This window comes from Salmo salar, chromosome 03, assembly GCF_965601325.2.
Source record: "Salmo salar chromosome 03, fSalSal1, whole genome shotgun sequence".
NCBI lineage: Eukaryota > Metazoa > Chordata > Actinopteri > Salmoniformes > Salmonidae > Salmo > Salmo salar.
Genome location: NC_138293.1, coordinates 55472930 through 55495972, shown reverse-complemented (window position 1 = coordinate 55495972; position 23043 = coordinate 55472930). Strand labels below are relative to the sequence as shown.

Genomic DNA, 23043 nt, shown 5'->3' with positions numbered 1-23043 from the left:
GGACTATAACTGAGAATTTGTCAGTTTGTAAAACAATGGTTATTAATTAGGTTTGAATTGTTAGGTAACTAACAGGAGAAAAATAACATTAGCAAACTTCTCAGGAGATGCTGTTATCGAGGTAATTTCCTTAGTAGGGGATCAGAGGTCAGCATGTGGGATAAGTGAGAGCTCAGGATGATTGACGAATTTCCCACTAGTAATTACCAGTTCAAGTAGATTTTTCCCAGTCATATGTGGTAAATTCCACTTCCCACTTGGCTATGAATGCAGCATTTGTGGACAGTAGTAGATTATTCATGTTGCTAACGCCCTCCACTGGGGGCATTAGCCTATAGTTTGTCACCTGATTTATCTGAAACTAAAACCGAAATGACATTTACTTTCACTGGTGGCCAAAAATAACAATCTGAAAGCCACACCCCTACTAAGCCACACCTCCAGTCTTCTGATCTGACCCAGTGGATTGTAGCCAGGAAGGGCATAAATTACAATTACAACTACAAAACACCCTAAAGATAAATGTATCGAAATAAAAAAACGATATACTAACGCAAAAGTATAGTATTTCATCAAAATAAATGATGGTGTATAGTGATCTTTATTCCCTTGTAATGGGGACAATATCTAAATTATACTTTTGATTATCGATTTCAAGTGTAGGCTATTCCGCATTGTTAAAAACCCCTGTCCATCGGAAATGCACGATGCAGAATTTCAGAATAAGTTACAAATGCATGTTTATCTAAAAGATATAGGCCTACGGAGAATCCTGATCTGCCAATGGGGTTTGAGTTTACATGGGGGTATCCAGCTAGTTTGTATGGCATAACTGTATTGGTTGTCAGTGGAGTGAAGGGCATCTCTGGATACAGCGGATTCAGCACCACGGACCGAGCACCCAGCGGTTGGCTACCCACACATCCACAGACAATACTGTCTCTAGCGCTACGATTGCGAGAGCGACATAGCAGAAACAGCAGCCTACAGCGTGGACCAATAGGATGGCTGCATATCAGGTTCACAGCCAACCCGAATATCTGCAGATGCCTGCATCAAAGCGTTGAGATTTTTGCTGGGTTGCTTATTAAGGATAAGCCATCTATTTTTAGAATCTGTTGTATACATTTTATCGTTTTATTTTCAATGTTTAAATCTTCCTTTTCTTCTTTCTCGACTTTCCCTACGGCGTGTTTGAGAGAGACACCCCCCTCTGTCTGCTTCGTCGCGAGGACTGCGATAACAGCCGTGCTATTGATTTTTGCTCTTCAATGGAATACATTTTTATTCTAATAGCGAGTGTTGGCAATACATTTCGCATCTGCTGTGTACCGGTATTGCCCTCTATGAGAAAGAGACTATTCCATTACTCTTAGCTGAAGATTGAGACACCACACATAGACACAACAAGAACCGGGTAACATTCATTCATAGAGCCTTGTCTTGCTCCTAGATACCCCAGGACCGTGGACAGCGCTTGTGCCAGTGGCCGCAGCTCGGTGTGAAAAACAACTATTAGGCCTATCGGTTAATCACAATCATAACATGATACTCAAGAATTGACTAAAAGTAAAGATTACAAGCCGTGATTCTATACGGATTAAACCAGAAGACTACTGATTTGAAGGTAAGACATTGTGACGTTATGAGCAGTTGTTATTCTGCCGCTTGTGGCAGCATCATTATCAAGTGATATAATCAACATGCTATAAACAATACAGTATATTCGGTTTCTTTATCATTGCACTGTATTTGTCTTTATTGGGCAAAATTAAACAACCATTTTAAAATTACAGTGCAAATTGGTTGCTTGCATTACATATCTTGGTAATGGAGAGAGAAAATGTCTTCAATAATGGGTCATGTGTCATCAATAAACAATATTTATCAATATCCCAAATAAAAAATATGTAACATCAACAACTATGACATCTATATCTATATCAAAGCTGTCTTGTGCTAAAGTGGATGGTGTTTTCATTCAAAGGCTTCCATTTTGAAGCTAAGATGGATGCTTGCGCACATTTCTTTATCATGCTTCGGTGGCCTTATCTCGCTCCTTATATAAAATTCATAGTAATGATGTAATGTTTTTCCCGGTTAGATGAATTCAAATTTGCATTCGAAATTAGAGATATGGAACATAATCCATCTTATAAATGATATTAACATCACGATTGAAATGAATATTAAACAAATCCTAATTTCAAAATTGGATAGTGAATGCTGCGAGATTTGTCCGTTATGAATGAACTGTCTCTAAGGGGTTTTATATAGTCCAAGGTCTATTCATTCATCTGTGACTAACAAAAAACAACAACATGCGACTATGAATCTCCTGTAAACACAGGCTATTTAATTAACGTGCTATTTATTCATAGCCCAATTAACACACATATAAGGAGCTGGTTGATTAATCTAAACCAAGCTTTAAAGGAATTTGATTTGGTTATAAGTTGGACATTTGGATGATTTCGGTTTTAAAGATAGGAAGTCAGATTTGCGTCTGATGTATATCAACTGAACAAACTAAAAACGATGTGTTTGAAATAAACACGAAATATTAATACTATTGAAATGTAATATCTAATGTATCTAATGCGTTCCAATTAATACAAATAATACAAAATACTTTACCTCCTGCATTTTCCAAGATCAACAGTTGTTGTTTTAATAACTGTTGAAAATGCATTCAGTAATCAATGTACAGCTCATCTTCAATACAATTGTCACCCAAATACCAAATGTTTACCATGCACAAAACACTGCAGCATACTACTTTGTAATGCACTTTCTCTTCTGTTTATTGACAGGTACCATTTTCCCTCTCAAAGAACAAGCATCTTTGGTTCTTCCCATTAAAAACACTTTTGTCAGATCCCCCAGAGAAGAGAACCAACACTCCATCCATAACTCTCTCCCCCAGAGGAACCATGGGTACCGTACTGTCCCTCTCCCCCAGCTACCGGAAAGCGGCCCTGTTCGAGGATGGCCCGGCCACTGTGGGCCATTACACGGCCGTCCAGAACAGCAAAAACTCCAAGGACGCCAAGAGCCTCAAGCGCCAGTCCCTCATCAGTGTGTTGCCATGGAAACGCATTGTGGCGGTGTCAGCCAAACGGAAAGGTTCCAAAAAGCTCCCACCCGACGACGGGCAGAAGGTCAGCACTGAGCACACCATCACCAACAGCCAGAAGCTGAAGAAGTCCCAGTCCTGCGCCAACTTGTCCTCTTTCACCACGCAGGAACCCACCATAGCTGCCACCATCCCCACCTCCAAGACCGTCTCCAACGTGGCCGCAGCCACCAAGAAGAACTCGCTGACCGGTTCCACTGGGGGCCAGGCAACGAACGCGGGCACGCCCAAGCGGGTGATCGTCCAGGCCTCCACCAGCGAGCTAATGCGCAGTTTGGGTGAGTTCCTGTGCCGGCGCTGCTACCGGCTGAAGCGCCTTTCGCCCACCGACCCAGTGCTGTGGCTGCGAAGCGTGGATCGCTCCCTCCTCCTCCAGGGCTGGCAGGACCAGGGCTTCATCACCCCGGCCAACGTGGTCTTCCTCTACATGCTGTGCCGCGATGTGGTCTCCTCCGAGGTGGCCAGCGAGAGGGAGCTGCAAGCCTCTCTGCTCACCTGCCTCTACCTGTCCTACTCCTATATGGGCAACGAGATCTCCTACCCACTGAAGCCCTTCCTGGTGGAGGCTGAGAAGGAGGCCTTTTGGGACCGCTGCCTGGAAATCATCAACCGCATGAGTGGCAAGATGCTGCAGATCAACTCCGACCCGCACTACTTCACCCAGGTGTTCGCCGACCTCAAAAACGAGAGCAAGAAGGAGGAAGAGAAGACAAGGTTGTTGATAGGCCTCGACCGATAAGAGGAACCATGGGAAGACGGTAAAGGGAGGAACAGGGGAGAAGTGGGACGGGTGGGATGTGCATAGGGTCAGGGTGACACGCACGACTACAGAAAGAACACAAGTGTTGTCTGGTGTTCCCATCTTGTATTAGTAGGAAATTGATTTAGCTGGAGGCCCATGATGGCCCAATCAGGAGGCTCTGGTGTCATATATCATGTTAACAAGGCCAGTGTTTGGGCATTATAGTACTTACAGACAATCACACAGATAAAATTACTGATAACCTTTATGTTGAGTGAACAGTAAAACACTGCCTTCAGGACGTTTGATAACAGAGATGCAGCTTGGTCTAGAGCTGGACACATATTACTTCAACAGCAGCCTAACCTGACAGGATTACATTGATAGAAAATGATGACCCCTCAGAAACCCAAAACAGGTAATCAAATGTCAGTGACTTGAGTAAAAAGAAGAATGGCTGAGTAAAAAACAGATTATTTTTATGTGTCCAGATACAGAGTCAAGAGAATCACTTTAGGGACTTCAGAAAGCTGTGAGGCCACTGCATCCCTTTTCCCCCTCTCCAAGCTGCATCGGCATCCTTACTGACCCTAAATATTAACACAGACAGTGGAAACACCAGACAACTTCACTGTAGTAGTCTGCTCGTGTACTGTACATACTTAGGGGGGAAAAAATAAAAAACTATAAGAGAGTCATCAAAGCAACCAAAAGCAGAGCTAAGGAGAGGATCCGTGTGGATTCAACAAGGCAATGTGGGGGCACAAGAAACATCATGATTCCAGTACGCATGAGATCACGGCCCATGTCATCACGTGTCCCCTCAAGACCTCACGTCTTCACACATCTTCACGCGTCCTCTCACGTCTTCTCACGTCCCCATTCCCTAATGTCCTCCACACAATCACCAATTGCCAATGCTCCCTACCTCACCACCAACAATAGCCCTGCCCAAGTCTACCCCCACAGCATTGCACTTCTTCCCACAACAAGCATGCCTGGTTTTATTTCACCATTTACAGATAAGAGTGGAACATTGTCAAACCTCATCCCTCCACCACAGTCCTAATTTGTGTTTTGGTGTGGAGAGGAGGCTAGAAAGTGACATGGAATGCCAGTAGAACACGCTGCTGAGTTGATTGACTTCCAATACAACACTAGTCGAGAACTACAGGAGACTATTATCGTGGCACTTCATGTGATGTGTCCACCTGCTTGGTTTCCATTGAGGACAGAACAAAATGGATTCTCCATTCAGTCATCACTCTTAAAGAGATGCTTCCCACCCCCACTGATGGTTATTTATGTAACAACTTGTGTTGACATGCATGTGTGCTTCTATGGGTTCCTAGCATGCTGCTTTGTGTTCGCACACCACGGCTACGTCCTAAGTGGCGCCTTATTTCCTATGTAATGGGCTGCTCTGGCCAAAAGTAGTGCATTACATAGGGTATGGGATGCCATTTGGGACATAGCCCCACATTATTTTAGACTGAGAGCAGTATGCTGCAATGCTGCCCTTACCTTAAATAATTATGATATTATGATTACTGATTAAGCCTTCGTTTTGATGAAAACCCACCTCCTGCAAGGTTGGGAGGCGTGAGTCCTGTGCCATATCGTTCTGAAGATTAGGATTTATAAAAACAACAACCCAAGTCTTGGATCATCATGCAGAACAAGAAAGACTTTTTCATGCAATCATCCTATACATTTCATTAGTTATTATTATATTATTGTGTATGTACGTTGGAGACGACAGAGCCAGTGACTTGTGTTCTACCAATGTAACTCAATGGCCACATGTAACAAGAGAAATAGGAATTATCTGTCCATTTCAGAATCTCCACTGACTTGGCTACGTAGCTCTCAATTTAAACTGCCATTGATATTATCAACGGTCTCAAACCTAATGAAAAATATGCATATGAAAATCAGATTGCAGAGCCTGCATACATGTTCTTCCTGTATGATGTGTTTGGGATGGATTGGACGGTACATAGCTGATGTATAACTTTCAGAAAAAAAATTGAATTATAATTATAAAGACATTTTCTTTGCTGTTGCTGTTCAACTCAGCGAACGGCTAGTCGCAAAGAACAGAGGGAAGGAAACAAATGTTTGGAATGGAGCACTCCTCCATTTCGGAATGGAATACCCAGCCTGTTTCAAATGGAACACCCAGCCTGTTTTGGAATGGAACATCCAGCCTGTTTGGAATGGAACACCCAGCCTGTTTCGAATGGAACACCCAGCCTGTGTGGAATGGAACATCCATCCATTTCGGAATGGAACACCCAGTCTGTTTGGAATGGAACACCCAGCCTGTTTGGAATGGAACATCCAGCCTGTATGGAATGGAACACCCAGCCTGTTTCGAATGGAACACCCAGCCTGTCTGGAATGGAACACCCAGCCTGTTTGGAATGGAACACCCAGCCTGTTCGGAATGGAACACTCAGCCTGTTTGGAATAGAACACCCAGCCTGTTTGGAATGGAACACCCAGCCTGTTTGGAATGGAACACCCAGCCTGTTTGGAATGGAATACTCAGCATGTTTGGAAAGGAACACCCAGACTGTTTGGAATGGAACACTCAGCCTATTTGGAATGGAACACAGCCTGGGACTCTATGGAGATCTATGGAGAGGGGTGAAGTTCACCCTGTATCTTTCTTTGACTAAGTCATAACTATGTGCCATGTTTTCACTTGCAACACAAACAAGACAACACATTTGTACAATACAAAGTTAATGGGGTTATTTCATTTTTCCCCCCTTTTCATTTGTGAATCATATTGTGTGCAACTTTGTTGAACAATAAAGTCAAAATAGTGTTGTTAGAGTAAAGATGAGGCAATCTGTGACTAATGTATGTGGATGTATGACTATGTATGTGAGTGAGACTTTATATAAAAAAAAATACATTTGCAAGCCTTTTGAAATGTTCTGTTTCTTTGTGACTGATCTTGTGAATGAATGTTGAACATTGAGGCAATAGGAACTTCATCTTACACAGATAGGCTTGGTGGAATTTTCATTGTATTGGATAGACCAATCCTGTCCCAGGGACCTCACACTATAAATCCATAATGCAGACAGGCCAAATTCTTTCCACCTCCTAGCCATATAAATCACTGTATAAACAATATGAGGGGGAAAATCCCTTCATCTGTAGGCCTGTTGTTCTGCCCCTGAGCAAGGCAGTTAACCCACTGTTCCCCAGGGCCCCGAAGACGTGGATGTCGATTATGGCAGCCCCCCGCACCTCTCTGATTCAGAGGGGTTGGGTTAAATGCGGAAGACACATTTCAGTTGAATGCTTTCAGTTGTACAACTGACTAGGTATCCCCCTTTCCCTTCCATGGAAGCCTCCCCCGTAAAAAGAACTTCACTTCCCATGAGCCTGCGCTAGCCAGTCTAGCCACAACGAGGCAGTAGAGAGTTGCTGCTCATCATAAGGAATGCTGAGCAACCTGCAGCTTGGAGATTTGAGAGGATAGATAGTGTATCTAAGTACGATCATGGACATTGCTTCACCTTTCCATATGATAGGCTGGGTGGAATGTTGAATTAGAGAGGATTAGGTTGCTTAATATGTCTGCCAAACTATAGCCCATGTCTGCTGTGAGGATGCTGATGTAGCCTCTACTATCCATGGCAGGCCGACAAGAGATGACTACATTACAGTCGAACTGCGGAGAATCACAGATCTACAAATAACCTTGCCTTCCAAATAACTACTTACTATGTGATTAAGATGATTAATTTTGCACCTTGTCTCGCTCAAAGGCAACCCCCTTAAAAACACTGAGAGCGCTTTGCCTTGCTCAAACGCTTAATCTGCAGCGGGGTGGGCAACTGCAGTGCGGTATGGCCTTCTCTGAAGTGGTGGAGTGGTTAGGAGGAGCTGTCCACGGTTGGTGGTGCTGAACGGGCAGCTAGCTGTTTGTACGTGTGAGGACCGCTGTCCCTGGTCCTGACTAATGCAGAGGCGCTGCCTGCAGAGCTGAAAGGAGCGCCTTCTCAAGATACCACACACCCAGCACAGTTTCGAATCTAGATTCTAGCTGCTTATTCACAATTGCAGATCACAATATCAATCTACAAACTCCAATAGCTACATTGTGTGCGTCATTCGTTAGCACATATTATTTACTGGTAAGCTAGGCTACATACAATGTCACGTTTAGGTCATAGCTTGGTTTAATACAATTATTTTATTGAGAATACTCAACATTAAACAGATAATAGGCTACATGGATAAGAGTGTGTGAGAGTGGGAGGGGACACACACACGGGGTCAGGAGGGAAGCCATTCCCTAAAATTGCCAGCCTATCCATCCATCGTGCAACGTGAGGGACGTTCATTGCAACGAGATCATTGACGAGGAAGAAGAAGAACGTTAATCTAGGGCTTCCTCTGAATTCGGCCAATCAAAATCGAATGCGTTGCTCTCGTCGGTGTAGTGTGCAGTGCGTGAAGCGTTGGTTCCTCCTGCGCAGCTAGATAGGTAGGAGACAGTCCATCTGCCTCTGCCGTCTCCGTCCGCTTTCAGTGCTGCCGACTGCCATATTTATTACCATTCAGAGCTGCACCTCTGAACATCACCAGACTCGAAGATGGCGGCCCGGGTAAGATATTTTCTCGGTTGTTCAATATCTCTTTGTCAAAATAAACATTTTCTTTCGTTGTAAATATAATACAATGCCGAGTGTGACGTCCAGATACGCGAAGGAAGGAGGTTGCCAGCTTTCAAATTGCAAGAATTTAGCTGCAGCAACGTCGCACCTGAATGTCAAGTTCGACGTCGGCTCTGCTATTTCAATGCAGAATGTATTTTTTACGCCCTGGCATTCAGCTTGATAGGCACCCGCACAATCTGGTTTTGACGGGTCGCAGAAATAATTTATCTGTCTTGTAGAATCATCCTACAGTCAGCGCTAGGAAGCTATAGGCCTCTACAGCTAGCCACTGCATTAGCTGAATGAATCGGTTGAAGTTAATCCTGGATTGTACATGCCCTTTAGCCGACAGAATGCTTAAAGGTGCAATTAAAACCTTTTGATAGGATATCTGTGCAAAAAGTGCTTGTAATAATTTTGTGAAAAGCATATCACAGCAGCGCACGCAGGCTGCCTTGTCCATAGCACGACCTCCTTGTCCATAGCACGACCTATATACAGTCGACTATGGCAGTTTTGTGAGTCCAGAGTATAATCTATGCATTGGAAAGCTATTTTTGCGCTATCTAGATCATGGTTGAGCAAACCCCCTTTTGTATGCCCACGGATCAATTTCCAAAAACATATATATTTTTTTTTTTTTGGGGGGGGGAACTCAGTCAGGGTCAATTTACTGTTGAGAGTTAGAATGGTAGAAGAAACAAGGTGTAATTTCAACACGTGGTTATGGATCATCAGTTGTTCTCTTGTTAGGCCTATGTCAGTCACTGACAGGCACTTAATTAGCCCGTGTCAGCTTGCATTTGTTTGGTAAATTAGTCTTGCCAGCTATCTAAACTTGTAATAATCATGGTCGAATTACCGACCTGGTCTCCCCATTGATTTTGTTAGTCACTCTCACTCAGATTTCATATTAAAAACTGCAAACATTTCTCTCCACTCTATGGCAAAATGTGTAGAATTGCACGAAATTACCTGTAAAACTGCTAATTTATCTCTCTGCCCCATTGCAAAATGAGTAGAATTGCAGGAAATTAACTCTAAACTAAAAAGGCCCCCAAAAAAGAACCTATGGCCACCAAATTTCTTCAAGGCCTCCACCCCCATCAATGTTGCCCATCCCTAATTATGACAAAGCAGTGCATGACAAGCAACAACCTGTCGCCGATAGAGATGCATTCCAGCCAGGCAGCCACAACCTATAACAGGGGTAAACAGCCCAGTTCCTGGAGTGCCGCAGGTATATAAGCTATGCTCAACTTGAACAGACAGCACCTGGCTGATGCATTTCGTAGGTTAGCTATGCCCTGCCTGGCCTGCTGATATGGACTGATGCCAGTGTGCTGCCAAATTCCTATTGGAAATATCTTATATCACTGGATTTTAATCACAGGATGGAGCACAGTTTAGAGCTGGTCGACTGTCAAGTTATGCACCGCACCTAGGTATGTTGGCCCATCACTGATGCAGATTGAAGCTCTTCTCCTGTCTCTCCCAGTGTAAAACCATGACATGTTGTGGAGATCTAAGCTTGCCCATTGAATTTCCATAGCTCAAGGCGAAATTGTAATATAGGTGGGGCATAATAGCGTGAGATTTTCAAATCAAGGCCTATTCCATTGGTTGACGCTGTTGCCCGCCTGCATTATTGAAACGTGTATCCAGAAGACATCATTGGCAATACCCCTCTGTGGTTTGAGAATAAGGACTCAAAACGGAAACCCTGAGGAACACCTTTCCATTCTCAGTGGATTCTCTGTTAAAATATAGGCCTCTATATTTACAACAAGACAGCTTTGATCTGTCAGCAAGTTTTGCATCCAGCCAGGGCACCGTGGGCACACAGACAAGACCAGAGGTGCAATTTGTCAAAGTCTGACTAGAGCTGTTGTGTTCTTTTTAAACATATCCGCCAGAGGTGTCTGTCACAAATTCCAGGGCCCGATGCGCTGCTGAGTTACATGACAAGGCATTTTTTGGGTGAACCAAATATTTCCCCCTCCAGTGCTCTAGTATAATGGCCCTAATAAAATTACAAGACCGTATTGAACATGCAATCTTTACACTTATGAAAATAACAGAAATTACATTCTTTAAGATAGTATTCTACTCTTTCTTGCCATTGGGTGTCAAGGCAATGATTTAGCTGTTGTACATTAGTGTACTGGACTCAGCAGTTCGTTTCAGTCGACAGACTTGTTTAAGGCTGATGATACATTTTTAGTCAGTCGCAAAGCATGAGTCAACTGTGTCCACTGGCATTGGTCTCCCTCCTTCCCTCGCCCTTGCAGACTGCACTGCACGTTGTTGCTGGGCATAGGGTGTCATAGCTGCTGCGAGGGACATAGATGGTATCACAGACTGACAGCACACAGCGGACATTTTACAACAGAGGGAAATAGCCTACATGAATACCCCTTACAAAATGTTCTCACTAAGAGTGAAACATAAGAAAGGGCGCAGATTCACCATGAACAGTAGACCTAGGGAATGTATACCGTAGATGGCTGTCAGAGAATGACCTTCGTTTATGTACAGTACCAGTCAAACGTTTGGACACACTACTTCAAGGGTTTTTCTTTATTTTTACTATTTTCTACATTTGAGAAAAATAGTGAAGACATCAAAACTATGAAATAACACATATGGAATCATGTAGTAACCAAAAAAGTGTTAAACAAATCAAAATACATGTTATATTTGAGATTCTTCAAAGTAGCCACCCTTTGCCTTAATGACAGCTTTGAACACTCTTGGCATTCTCTCAACCAGCTTCATAAGGTAATCAAATCAAATCAAATCAAATTTATTTATATAGCCCTTCGTACATCAGCTGATATCTCAAAGTGCTGTACAGAAACCCAGCCTAAAACCCCAAACAGCAAGCAATGCATGTGAAAAAAGCACGGTGGCTAGGAAAAACTCCCTAGAAAGGCCAAAAACCTAGGAAGAAACCTAGAGAGGAACCAGGCTATGAGGGGTGGCCCGTCCTCTTCTGGCTTTGCAGGGTGGATATTATAACAGAACATGGTCAAGATGTTAAAATGTTCATAAATGACCAGCATGGTCAAATAATAATAATCATAGTAGTTGTCGAGGGTGCAACAAGCACGTCCGGTGAACAGGTCAGGGTTCCATAGCCGCAGGCAGAACAGTTGAAACTGGAGCAGCAGCACGGCCAGGTGGACTGGGGACAGCAAGGAGTCATCATACCAGGTAGTCACCTGTAATACATTTCAATTAACAGGTGTGCCTTGTTAAAAGTTAATTTGTGGAATTTCTTTCCTTCTTAATGCGTTTGAGCCAATCAGTTGTGTTGTGACAAGATATACGAAAGATAGCCATATTTGGTAAAAGTCCAAGTCTATATTATGGCAAAAACAACTAAAATAAGCAAAGACCAAGAGTTACCTCTGCTGCAGAGGATAAGTTCAATAGAGTTACCAGCCTCAGAAATTGCAGCCCAAATAAATGCTTCACAGAGTTCCAGTAACAGACACATCTCAACATCAACTGTTCAGAGGAAACTGTGTTAATCAGGCCTTCATGGTCGAATTGCTGCAAAAAAACACTACTAATGGACACCAATAAGAAGAAGAGACTTGCTTGGGCCAAGAAACAGGAGCAATGGATATTAGACTGGTGGAAATGTGTCCTTTGATCTGCTGAGTCCAAATTTTTGGTTCCAACTGCTGTGTCTTTGTGAGATGCAGAGTAGGTGAACGGATGTTCTCTGCATGTGTTGTTCCCACCATGAAGCATGGGGGTGTGATGGTGTGGGGGTGCTTTTCTGGTGACACTGTCAGTGATTTATTTCGAATTCAAGGTACACTTAACCAGCATAGCTACCACAGCATTCTGCAGCGATACGCCATAGAGGGGTTATCATTTGTTTTTCAACAGGACAATGACCCAACACACCTCCAGGATGTGTAAGGGCTATTTGACCAAGAAGGAGAGTGATGGAGTGCAGCATCAGATGACCTGGCCTCGACAATCACCCAACCTCAACCCAATTGAGATGGTTTGGGATGAGTTGGACCGCAGAGTGATGGAAAAGCAGCTAACAAGTGCTCAGCATATGTGGGAACTCCTTCAAGACGGTTGGAAAAGCATTCCTCATGAAGCTGGTTGAGAGAATGCCAAGAGTGTGCAAAGCTGTCATCAAGGCAAAGGGTGGCTACTTTGAAGAATCTAAAATCTAAAATATATTTTGATTTGTTTAACACTTTTTTGCGTACTACATGATTCCATATGTGTTATTATATAGTTTTGATGTCTTCACTATAATTCTACAATGTAGTAAATAGTAAAAATGAAGAAAAACCCTTGAATGAGTAGGTGTGTCCAAACTTTTGACTGGTACTGTATGTGTGGTCATCCATGGCCTTGTAGTAATGGTCGTCTTTTACATGGCCGGTGGTTTAGAAGAATCTACATCCTATGTTGACATCCGATCCTCTTCGTTCATGGGCCCTCTCCCATCTTTGTATTTTAATTGGAGAGTTAACATATGTTTATGTAACGTACAAGAGTGTAAATAAACAAACACAACAGTGCAGCGGAAAGATTACTCAGCAAAATCTGTGTTCTGTGCAAGATGGGATGGAATGGGGGAGGTTTTCAACAGGACAAGAATCAGGATATAAGATCGTTGCGTGAGTGTGACAGGATCCGAGAAAATGACAGACTGAATTAGATAATATTCTCCCTCCTGTGAACCTCTACACATCCTCTACAACCAATAACCACCCCAAACTACACTCCCACAAACTGCAACTAAACTACTAGTAGTAAACTAAACTACCATACACTACCACTTTCTGTCCATAACTGTCCCTGCCTCCAACAGTGCATACAGGTCTTCATAAGGATGTCATAACTGCACTGGAAGTATGGACTGGCAGTATTAGAACATGACAGAGGAGACTGGTGGGCAGAGATATAGGAGGGGGGGCTCATTAAAATGGCTGAAATGGAATTAATTGAAAGGTATCAAACACCAAGTTTCCATTCATACTGTTCCATTTATTTCATTCCAGCCACAACAATGAGCCCGTCCTCTGATATTTCCACCCACCAGCCACCACTGGACCAGAACACTTATAGCCAGACCCAGACTGAAGTGTACTGACTGAGACTGTGATGAAGTGCTGAGTGATTAACCAAAATGTTATTTTTTTCAGTTATTACATTTACATTTACATTTAAGTCATTTAGCAGACGCTCTTATCCAGAGCGACTTACAAATTGGTGCATTCACCTTATGATATCCAGTGGAACAACCACTTTACAATAGTGCATCTAAATCTTTTAAGGGGGGGGGGGGTTAGAAGGATTACTTTATCCTATCCTAGGTATTCCTTAAAGAGGTGGGGTTTCAGGTGTCTCCGGAAGGTGGTGATTGACTCCGCTGTCCTGGCGTCGTGAGGGAGCTTGTTCCACCATTGGGGTGCCAGAGCAGCGAACAGTTTTGACTGGGCTGAGCGGGAACTGTGCTTCCTCAGAGGTAGGGGGGCCAGCAGGCCAGAGGTGGATGAACACAGTGCCCTTGTTTGGGTGTAGGGCCTGATCAGAGCCTGAAGGTATGGAGGTGCCGTTCCCTTCACAGCTCCGTAGGCAATCACCATGGTCTTGTAGCGGATGCGAGCTTCAACTGGAAGCCAGTGGAGAGAGCGGAGGAGCGGGGTGACGTGAGAGAACTTGGGAAGGTTGAACACCAGACGGGCTGCAGCGTTCTGGATGAGTTGTAGGGGTTTAATGGCACAGGCAGGGAGCCAAGCCAACAGCGAGTTGCAGTAATCCAGACGGGAGATGACAAGTGCCTGGATTAGGACCTGCGCCGCTTCCTATGTGAGGCAGGGTCGTACTCTGCGAATGTTGTAGAGCATGAACCTACAGGATCGGGTCACCGCCTTGATGTTAGTGGAGAACGACAGGGTGTTGTCCAGGATCACGCCAAGGTTCTTAGCACTCTGGGAGGAGGACACAAGGGAGTTGTCAACCGTGATGGCGAGATCATGGAACGGGCAGTCCTTCCCCGGGAGGAAGAGCAGCTCCGTCTTGCCGAGGTTCAGCTTGAGCTGGTGATCCGTCATCCACACTGATATGTCTGACAGACATGCAGAGATGCGATTCGCCGCCTGGTTATCAGAAGGGGGAAAGGAGAAGATTAATTGTGTGTCGTCTGCATAGCAATGATAGGAGAGACCATGTGAGGATATGACAGAGCCAAGTGACTTGGTGTATAGCGAGAATAGGAGAGGGCCTAGAACAGAGCCCTGGGGGACACCAGTGGTGAGAGCGCATGGTGCGGAGACAGATTCTCGCCACGCCACCTGGTAGGAGCGACCTGTCAGGTAGGACGCAATCCAAGCGTGGGCCGCGCCGGAGATGCCCAACTCGGAGAGGGTGGAGAGGAGGATCTGATGGTTCACAGTATCAAAGGCAGCAGATAGGTCTAGAAGGATGAGAGCAGAGGAGAGAGAGTTACCTTTAGCAGTGCGGAGAGCCTCCGTGACACAGAGAAGAGCAGTCTCAGTTGAATGCCCAGTCTTGAAACCTGACTGATTAGGATCAAGAAGGTCATTCTGAGAGAGATAGCAGGAGAGCTGGCCAAGGACGGCACGTTCAAGAGTTTTGGAGAGAAAAGAAAGAAGGGATACTGGTCTGTAGTTGTTGACATCGGAGGGATCGAGTGTAGGTTTTTTCAGAAGGGGTGCAACTCTCGCTCTCTTGAAGACGGAAGGGACGTAGCCAGCGGTCAAGGATGAGTTGATGAGCGAGGTGAGGAAGGGGAGAAGGTCTCCGGAAATGGTCTGGAGAAGAGAGGAGGGGATAGGGTCAAGTGGGCAGGTTGTTGGGTGGCCGGCCGTCACAAGACGCGAGATTTCATCTGGAGAGAGAGGGGAGAAAGAGGTCAAAGCACAGGGTAGGGCAGTGTGAGCAGGACCAGCGGTGTCGTTTGACTTAGCAAACGAGGATCGGATATCGTCAACCTTCTTTTCAAAATGGTTGACGAAGTCATCCACAGAGAGGGAGGATTCAGGAGGGAGGAGAAGGTAGCAAAGAGCTTCCTAGGGTTAGAGGCAGATGCTTGGAATTTAGAGTGGTAGAAAGTGGCTTTAGCAGCAGAGACAGAAGAGGAGAATGTAGAGAGGAGGGAGTGAAAGGATGCCAGGTCCGCAGGGAGGCGAGTTTTCCTCCATTTCCGCTCGGCTGCCCGGAGCCCTGTTCTGTGAGCTCGTAGTGAGTCGTCGAGCCACGGAGCAGGAGGGGAGGACCGAGCCGGCCTGGAGGATAGGGGACAGAGAAAATCAAAGGATGCAGAAAGGGAGGAGAGGAGGGTTGAGGAGGCAGAATCAGGAGATAGGTTGGAGAAGGTTTGAGCAGAGGGAAGAGATGATAGGATGGAAGAGGAGAGAGTAGCGGGAGAGAGAGAGCGAAGGTTGGGACGGCGCAATACCATCCGAGTAGGGGCAGAGTGAGAAGTGTTGGATGAGAGCAAGAGGGAAAAGGATACCAGGTAGTGGTCGGAGATTTGGAGGGGAGTTGCAATGAGATTAGTGGAAGAACAGCATCTAGTAAAGATGAGGTCAAGCGTATTGCCTGCCTTGTGAGTAGGGGGGGAAGGTGAGAGGGTGAGGTCAAAAGAGGAGAGGAGTGGAAAGAAGGAGGCAGAGAGGAATGAGTCAAAGGTAGACGTGGGGAGGTTAAAGTCACCCAGAACTGTGAGAGGTGAGCCATCCTCAGGAAAGGAACTTATCAAGGCGTCAAGCTCATTGATGAACTCTCCAAGGGAACCTGGAGGGCGATAAATGATAAGGATGTTAACCTCTATGGGACCGGCGGGACGAATTCGTCCCACCTACGTAACAGCCACTGCCAGCCTGTGGCGCGATTTTCAAAATCTTCAAAATCCTATTACTTCAATTTCTCAAACATATGACTATTTTACAGCCATTTAAAGATAAGACTCTTGTTAATCTAACCACACTGTCCGATTTCAAAAAGGCTTTACAACGAAAGCAAAACATTAGATTATGTCAGCAGAGTACCAAGCCAGAAATAATCAGACACCCATTTTTCAAGCCAGCATATAATGTCACCAAAACCCAGAAGACAGCTAAATGCAGCACTCACCTTTGATGATCTTCATCAGATGACAACCCTAGGACATTATGTTATACAATACATGCATGTTTTGTTCAATCAAGTTCATATTTATATCAAAAACCAGCTTTTTACATTAGCATGTGACGTTCAGAACTAGCATACCCCCCGCAAACTTACGGGGAATTCGCTAACATTTTACTAAATTACTCACGATAAACGTTCACAAAAAGCATAACAATTATTTTAAGAATTATAGATACAGACCTCCTCTATGCACTCGATATGTCCGATTTTAAAATAGCTTTTTGGTGAAAGCACATTTTGCAATATTCTAAGTACATTAGCCCAGGCATCACGGGCTCGCTATTTAGACACCCGGCAAGTTTAGCACTCACCATAATCATATTTACTATTATAAAAATGTCATTACCTTTTGTTGTCTTCGTCAGAATGCACACCCAGGACGTCTACTTCAATAACAAATGTTGGTTTGGTCCAAAATAATCCATCGTTATATCCGAATAGCGGCGTTTTGTTCGTGCGTTCCAGACACTATCCGAAATAGTAAAGAAGTGTCGCGCGCTTGGCGCAATTCCTGACAATAAAATTCAAAGTATTCCATTGCCGTACGTCGAAGCATGTCAACCGCTGTTTAAAATCAATTTTTACGTCATTTTTCTCGTAGAAAAGCGATAATATTCCGACAGGGAATCTCCTTTTCGGCAAACAGAGGAAAAAATCCCAAAGGCGGGGGCGGTCGGGGTCACGCGCATAAGCTAGTGTCTCTTGATGGGCCACTTGAGAAAGGCGATAATGTGTTTCAGCCTGGGGCTGGAATGACGACATTCTCTTTTTTCCCGGGCTCTGAGAGCCTATTGGAGCCGTGGGAAGTGTCACGTTAGAGCAGAGATCCTTAGTAAATGATAGAGATGGCAAAGAAGTTCCAGAAATGGTCAGACAGGCCACTTCCTGTAAAGGAATCTCTCAGGTTTTGACCTGCCATTTGAGTTCTGTTATACTCACAGACACCATTCAAACAGTTTTAGAAAATTTAGGGTGTTTTCTATCCATATGTAATAAGTATATGCATATTCTAGTTACTGAGTAGGAGTGGTAACCAGATTAAATCGGGTATGTTTTTTATCCAGCCGTGTCAATGCTGCCCCCTAGCCCTAACAGGTTAAGCTTGAAAGGGCTGGTAACTGTGACAGCATGGAATTCAAATGAGGAGATAGACAGATGGGTCAGGGGAGAAAGAGAGAATGTCCACTTGGAAGAGATGAGGATTCCAGTGCCACCACCCCGCTGGCTCGATGCTCTAGGGGTATGCGAGAACACGTGGGCAGACGAAGAGAGAGCAGTAGGAGTAGCAGTGTTATCTGTGGTAATCCATGTTTCCGTCAGCGCCAGGAAGTCTAGGGACTGGAGGGTAGCATAGGCTGAGATGAACTCAGCCTTGTTGGCTGCAGACCGGCAGTTCCAGAGGCTGCCGGAGACCTGGAACTCCACGTGGGTCGTGCGCGCTGGGACCACCAGGTTAGAGTGGCAGCGGCCGCGCGTTGTGAAGCGTTTGTATGGCCTGTGCAGAGAGGAGAGAACAGGGATAGACAGACACATAGTTGACGAGCTACAGCTATTAAACAACTAATTGACCGACGTCGGTCCAATTACTTGAATTCCATTTTTTTTTTTTGTGAGCCCAACGCGCCGTTTCTCTAGAGAGAAATCAAGTCATTCCCAAGAGAAAGTGCTGAATGTAGTTGTAGTTTTCATTAACCTTTTACTGCAGTGGGCTAAATCAGGGTAACACAGAGTGTTTCTTGGTAGTCTTAAATAAATCAACTTTGAAACAAAAGTATACACCTCACACAAATGGTTATGAGCTTAAAGAAAATAAGACACCTGTACCATGCCAGATATAGAGTTGGAATGTATTCAATTTTGTGTTTGTATTCCAATATTACACTTTATATACAGTCCATCACAGAATACTGACTTACAGCAAAACTATTAGACATAGAAACACCAGATTTTCGGCAGGTTAAATTTTATTTTATTTTATTGATTATGAAAAATATTAATAACATTCCACTCATAAGGCCGTTAGGTCATTTGATTGCAGGAAAGGGACTATGCAAATATTCACCCTAGTTCATCGCAGAAACGTGGTAATTAACAACAATGACCATAGTTAATTGCGCCTGGTTTTTCCGGCTTGGACAGAGATGGTCCGTGTTCGAGAGGATCAAGACCGTAATCTATCATGGGTAAATTGTGACTGACTGACCGATCTACAAATAATAATGAGTAGTTATTTTTGATGCAGGTCCTTTGTAGATCAGTCAGTCGGCAGTCACCTGCACTATCGGCTGCAATGTCGTACAATCCCATGGATACAATTTTACGCCTGCTACGTTACAGCAGTGATCCACCATACGGATACCCACACTTTATTATTGTATTGATTTTTAAGGTTAGCCACACTAGCTTCACCCTCATTTCAGTGCTAGCAAGCAAGCAAGCAAGCAGGCGAGGTAGTGCTAGGCTTCAACAGCCAATCTAGTAGGGGCTGGAAACTATAGTGAGCCTCGATTGGTCAATTGTAACGTGATGTCGAGGAATACGCGACAAAAGTTAAGCTTTTCCCAACTTTGGTCCTGCCCTGTTCACGCTCCCTCACCCATGCTTGTATCGCCCAATGGTTCCCGCGCACTTTGCTTCCCTACATTGAAAACGAATGGGGTTTCCAACAGGAAGATCAAGAACTACCAGTACCTAGCTCGCCAATCAATTCTGAAAGTACACTACATGCATGTTTTCATGTGTTCCATCGCAGACTGTCATAAACATAAAACTCCCGGCTACTATCCAATCAAAGTCATATTGACATTATCCCACCCCTGGTTAGCCACTATTGGCTTGAAAAGCCAAATGTAACACAAAATCTGCAAATACATTTCCAGCAATATTGCCCAATGTCTGTCTGTTTGGTGTGCACGTTTGTCTATCACTCTCTATGTAGCCAGTTAGCGATGCTAATGATAACCATCTTGTGAGTAGACAGACTTTCCCCTAAAAACCTCCTGAATGCAAAGTAGGCTCACCTGACAGAACAACTGTATATCAGGGTTATTTGTATCAATTGGGTGGCGATTGTTTTGCAAACTTTGCCATGACATGTGCTGCAGCAGTAGGTCTAACAGCAGAAACATTGCTAGACCGACACATTCCTCTCTTGCTAGATGCACAGTTTTAAAGGGAATTACACAAAGATGAGTTATTTTCAGACCTAGAAAATGGTCTTCAGATGCGATTTAAGCATTGACATATATATTTTTTTATTCTTGATGAATAATTATAATATTCAGAGTAACAAACGGAAGAAAAAAATCCAAAACCAGGACAAATAAAACAGAGAAAACAGAATTCAGGAAAATACCAAATATCATTTTTGGGGCCCCCCCTAGAGTCGTTTGTTAACCATTATTTTACCAGGTATATTGACAGAACACATATCTTGTACACCAAGGAGTTGCAGGGCAGAGGAGAAGAATGTGCCTATTTGAAAGGTATAACAAAATAAGTAGCTCACGACATGTTTCATTTTTGAAAGGTTGCTCTAACCATGGGTTAGATACACACAGATAGTGTACGATAGTGTATAGATAGTGTATAGACACGCATAGACCACATGAGGAATGTACACAACACAATGACGAGAGAGAGGGATAGAGACTGTTTGTGAAAGTATGCCTAATCTACGTTGAAGAACTAGTAAAATGATAACTCTGTAGCATACTTAGGCAGGCTAGCCTAGCTTAGCTAAATAGGATGACCAAAGACAGTACAGTATGGAGGGAACAGAGATAACAGTGTCTGGCTGCATGGCTGCTACTGCCTGAGCAGAGATGAAATGATGACTTTAAAGAATACATATAATAAAGTTATCAAATAAAAACAAAGTAATATACACAATTGAAATATTTGATTATTTCATAGTAATTTCCTGTTTTGTCTACCCAATGACCGAGACAATGGAATAATTTAAATGTTTTGGCAATTCCCATAAAAAAATGTCAAATTATTTTAATGTCATCATTTTTTTATGCATTTAATGTGAAAAAAGAAAACAGAAATCATAAAACTGGGATCATTTTTTTCATAATCGAACTGAAACCGAACTCGAAAATCACTAATCGCTCAGCACTACCATGATGAGCCCAAGACCAGTTTAAATATTAAAAAACATGAACCAGAGGAGGGTTTAATGATGAGAGAATTCTAGCTCTCCACAGGCCCTTATAAAGAAAATGGGTAGTTCATTTAGCTAGGCTTCTGGTAAACTAATTATCTCAGAACAGCGTAGTGTCAAACATCAAACATCTCCCCCGCTGTTAGTCACGTGCTCAGTAATACACAGCACTGTTGTATATGACATATAAATTGGTCTCATTTAATTATTCAGTCTGCAGCCATGTTTTTTTGTAACCTCAGATATGTCACACAACAAAAACACTAGTCTCACTAATATTTCTATAGGCCTTTGTTTTTATGATTTTATGCACCAGATAACTCTCTGCATATATTGAAAATGTTATAACAACATGGGTTGTGTGTCTTTATAGCCATATCTCCGCGATGCGTCGTGCTTAAGAACAGCCCTTAGCCGTGGTAATATTGGCCATATACCACACCCCCTCATGCCTTATTGCTTAATTATAGCCACATCTCTATATGTATTTGTTATGTGCTTATATACACATATACATGTGTATGAGTGTACAGTGTGTGTGTGGGTGTCTGTGTAATCTGTAATCCCTGTCTCGGTGTAGGGCCTTCATCTGTGTGAGCGTTGAGCTGCAGCTATATTTAGAGAGAGTGCCGCTATGTGCCGTGGCGGCGTTGCAGTGGGAAAGGCTTGAACAGTTCAAACACTCTTTTCATCAGACACACAATTAATCTGATAGATGTAATGTGATTATGCTTAGTCTGCACAAAACAAGAAGACCTGGTAGTTGAGTTGAAGGTATTCTCTCGGATTCTGAGCAGGGTGATGATCAGGGTGTTTTCTCTAGGACAAGAGCGACCTTCAAATGTGTCCTCTTGCCCTGCTGTGATGCGTTCACTCGCGAAGCAGTGGTCCGTTCCTCTATCTCTACTGGAGGCGTCAAACAAAGAGCATGCAGCAGAATCAGCTAATGAGGACAAAGCATAATATAACTCATGTGAGTTTAATTGTATTGGAATGGAACCAGGAGGCATAGACATCCTTGGTAGCAACATTTGCCAGATATATTGAGAAAAGCTTGAAGCTTCATTGCCAGCTGGACATATGCAAAAAAGGATATCAAAAAAGTATAATAATCAAGTTACAATTATCTCTCATCTTTCACATTTGGCAGCTATATTGTGTCACTCAAATATAGGATGGGAAATTCCCTACCGCACAACGTAGCCAAATTGCACAGAACAAATACAAGCACATGAACGTTTTTGAATCGTCCTCTGCAAAACATAACATACCCTGCAGGTGTGATCTGTCTGCATGGTCTCTCGCTGCCATTAAATCTCTCCAACTTCAATGTAATTACTTTCCAGTAGGGGAAGACAGCCAAGAACTAACTTAAAGTCATTTATCTGAAACAGAAAATGGAATTGGCTTTCAAACCTACCATATTAGCTCAATGTCTTTAGCTGCTTCTGAATTCATAACACATACAGTTGAAGTCGGAAGTTTACATACACTTAGATTGCACTCCACAAATGTCTTGTTAACAAACTATAGTTTTGGCAAGTCGGTTAGGACATCTACTTTGTGCATGACACAAGTAATTTTTCCAACAATTGTTTACAGACAGATTATTTCACTTCTAATTCACTGTATCACAATTCCAGTGGGTCAGAAGTTTACATACACTAAGTTGACTGTGCCTTTAAACAGCTTGGAAAATTCCAGATAATTATGTCATGGCTTTAGAAGCTTCTGATAGGCTAATTGACATCATTTGAGTCAATTGGAAGTGTACCTGTGGATGTATTTCAAGGCCTACCTTCAAACTCAGTGCCTCTTTGCTTGACATCATGGGACAATTAAAAGAATTCAGCCAAGACCTCAGAAAACAAATTGTATACCTCCACAAGTCTGGTTCATCCTTGGGAGCAATTTCCAAACGCCTGAAGGTACCACGTTCATCTGTACAAACAATAGTACGCAAGTATAAACACCATGGGACCACGCAGCCGTTATACCGCTCAGGAAGGAGACGCGTTCTGTCTCCTAGAGATGAACGTACTTTGCTGCGAAAAGTGCAAATCAATCCCAGAACAACAGCAAAGGACCTTGTGAAGATCCTGGAGGAAACAGG

General features: G+C 43.6%; 2 protein-coding genes across 3 annotated transcripts in view; both read left to right on the top strand.

Moving 5' to 3' along the window:
* Positions 1-805: 805 nt before the first annotated feature.
* Positions 806-6822, top strand: LOC106600938 (cyclin-dependent kinase 5 activator 1-like). Its single transcript, XM_014192736.3, has 2 exons — positions 806-1627; positions 2814-6822. Exon 2 carries the CDS (start codon positions 2934-2936, stop codon positions 3873-3875), a length of 942 nt encoding a protein of 313 aa, XP_014048211.1. The 5' UTR covers positions 806-1627; positions 2814-2933; the 3' UTR covers positions 3876-6822.
* A 1537-nt stretch (positions 6823-8359) lies between these two features.
* nsf (Vesicle-fusing ATPase) overlaps positions 8360-23043 on the top strand; it is a 41869-nt gene continuing 27185 nt past the window's right edge. Inside the window, exon 1 of one of the 2 annotated variants that reach the window (XM_014192411.3) lies at positions 8360-8512. In XM_014192411.3, coding sequence (XP_014047886.1) covers positions 8501-8512 — 12 coding nt within the window. In that variant the 5' untranslated portion in view covers positions 8360-8500. 2 annotated transcript variants of the gene reach the window in all.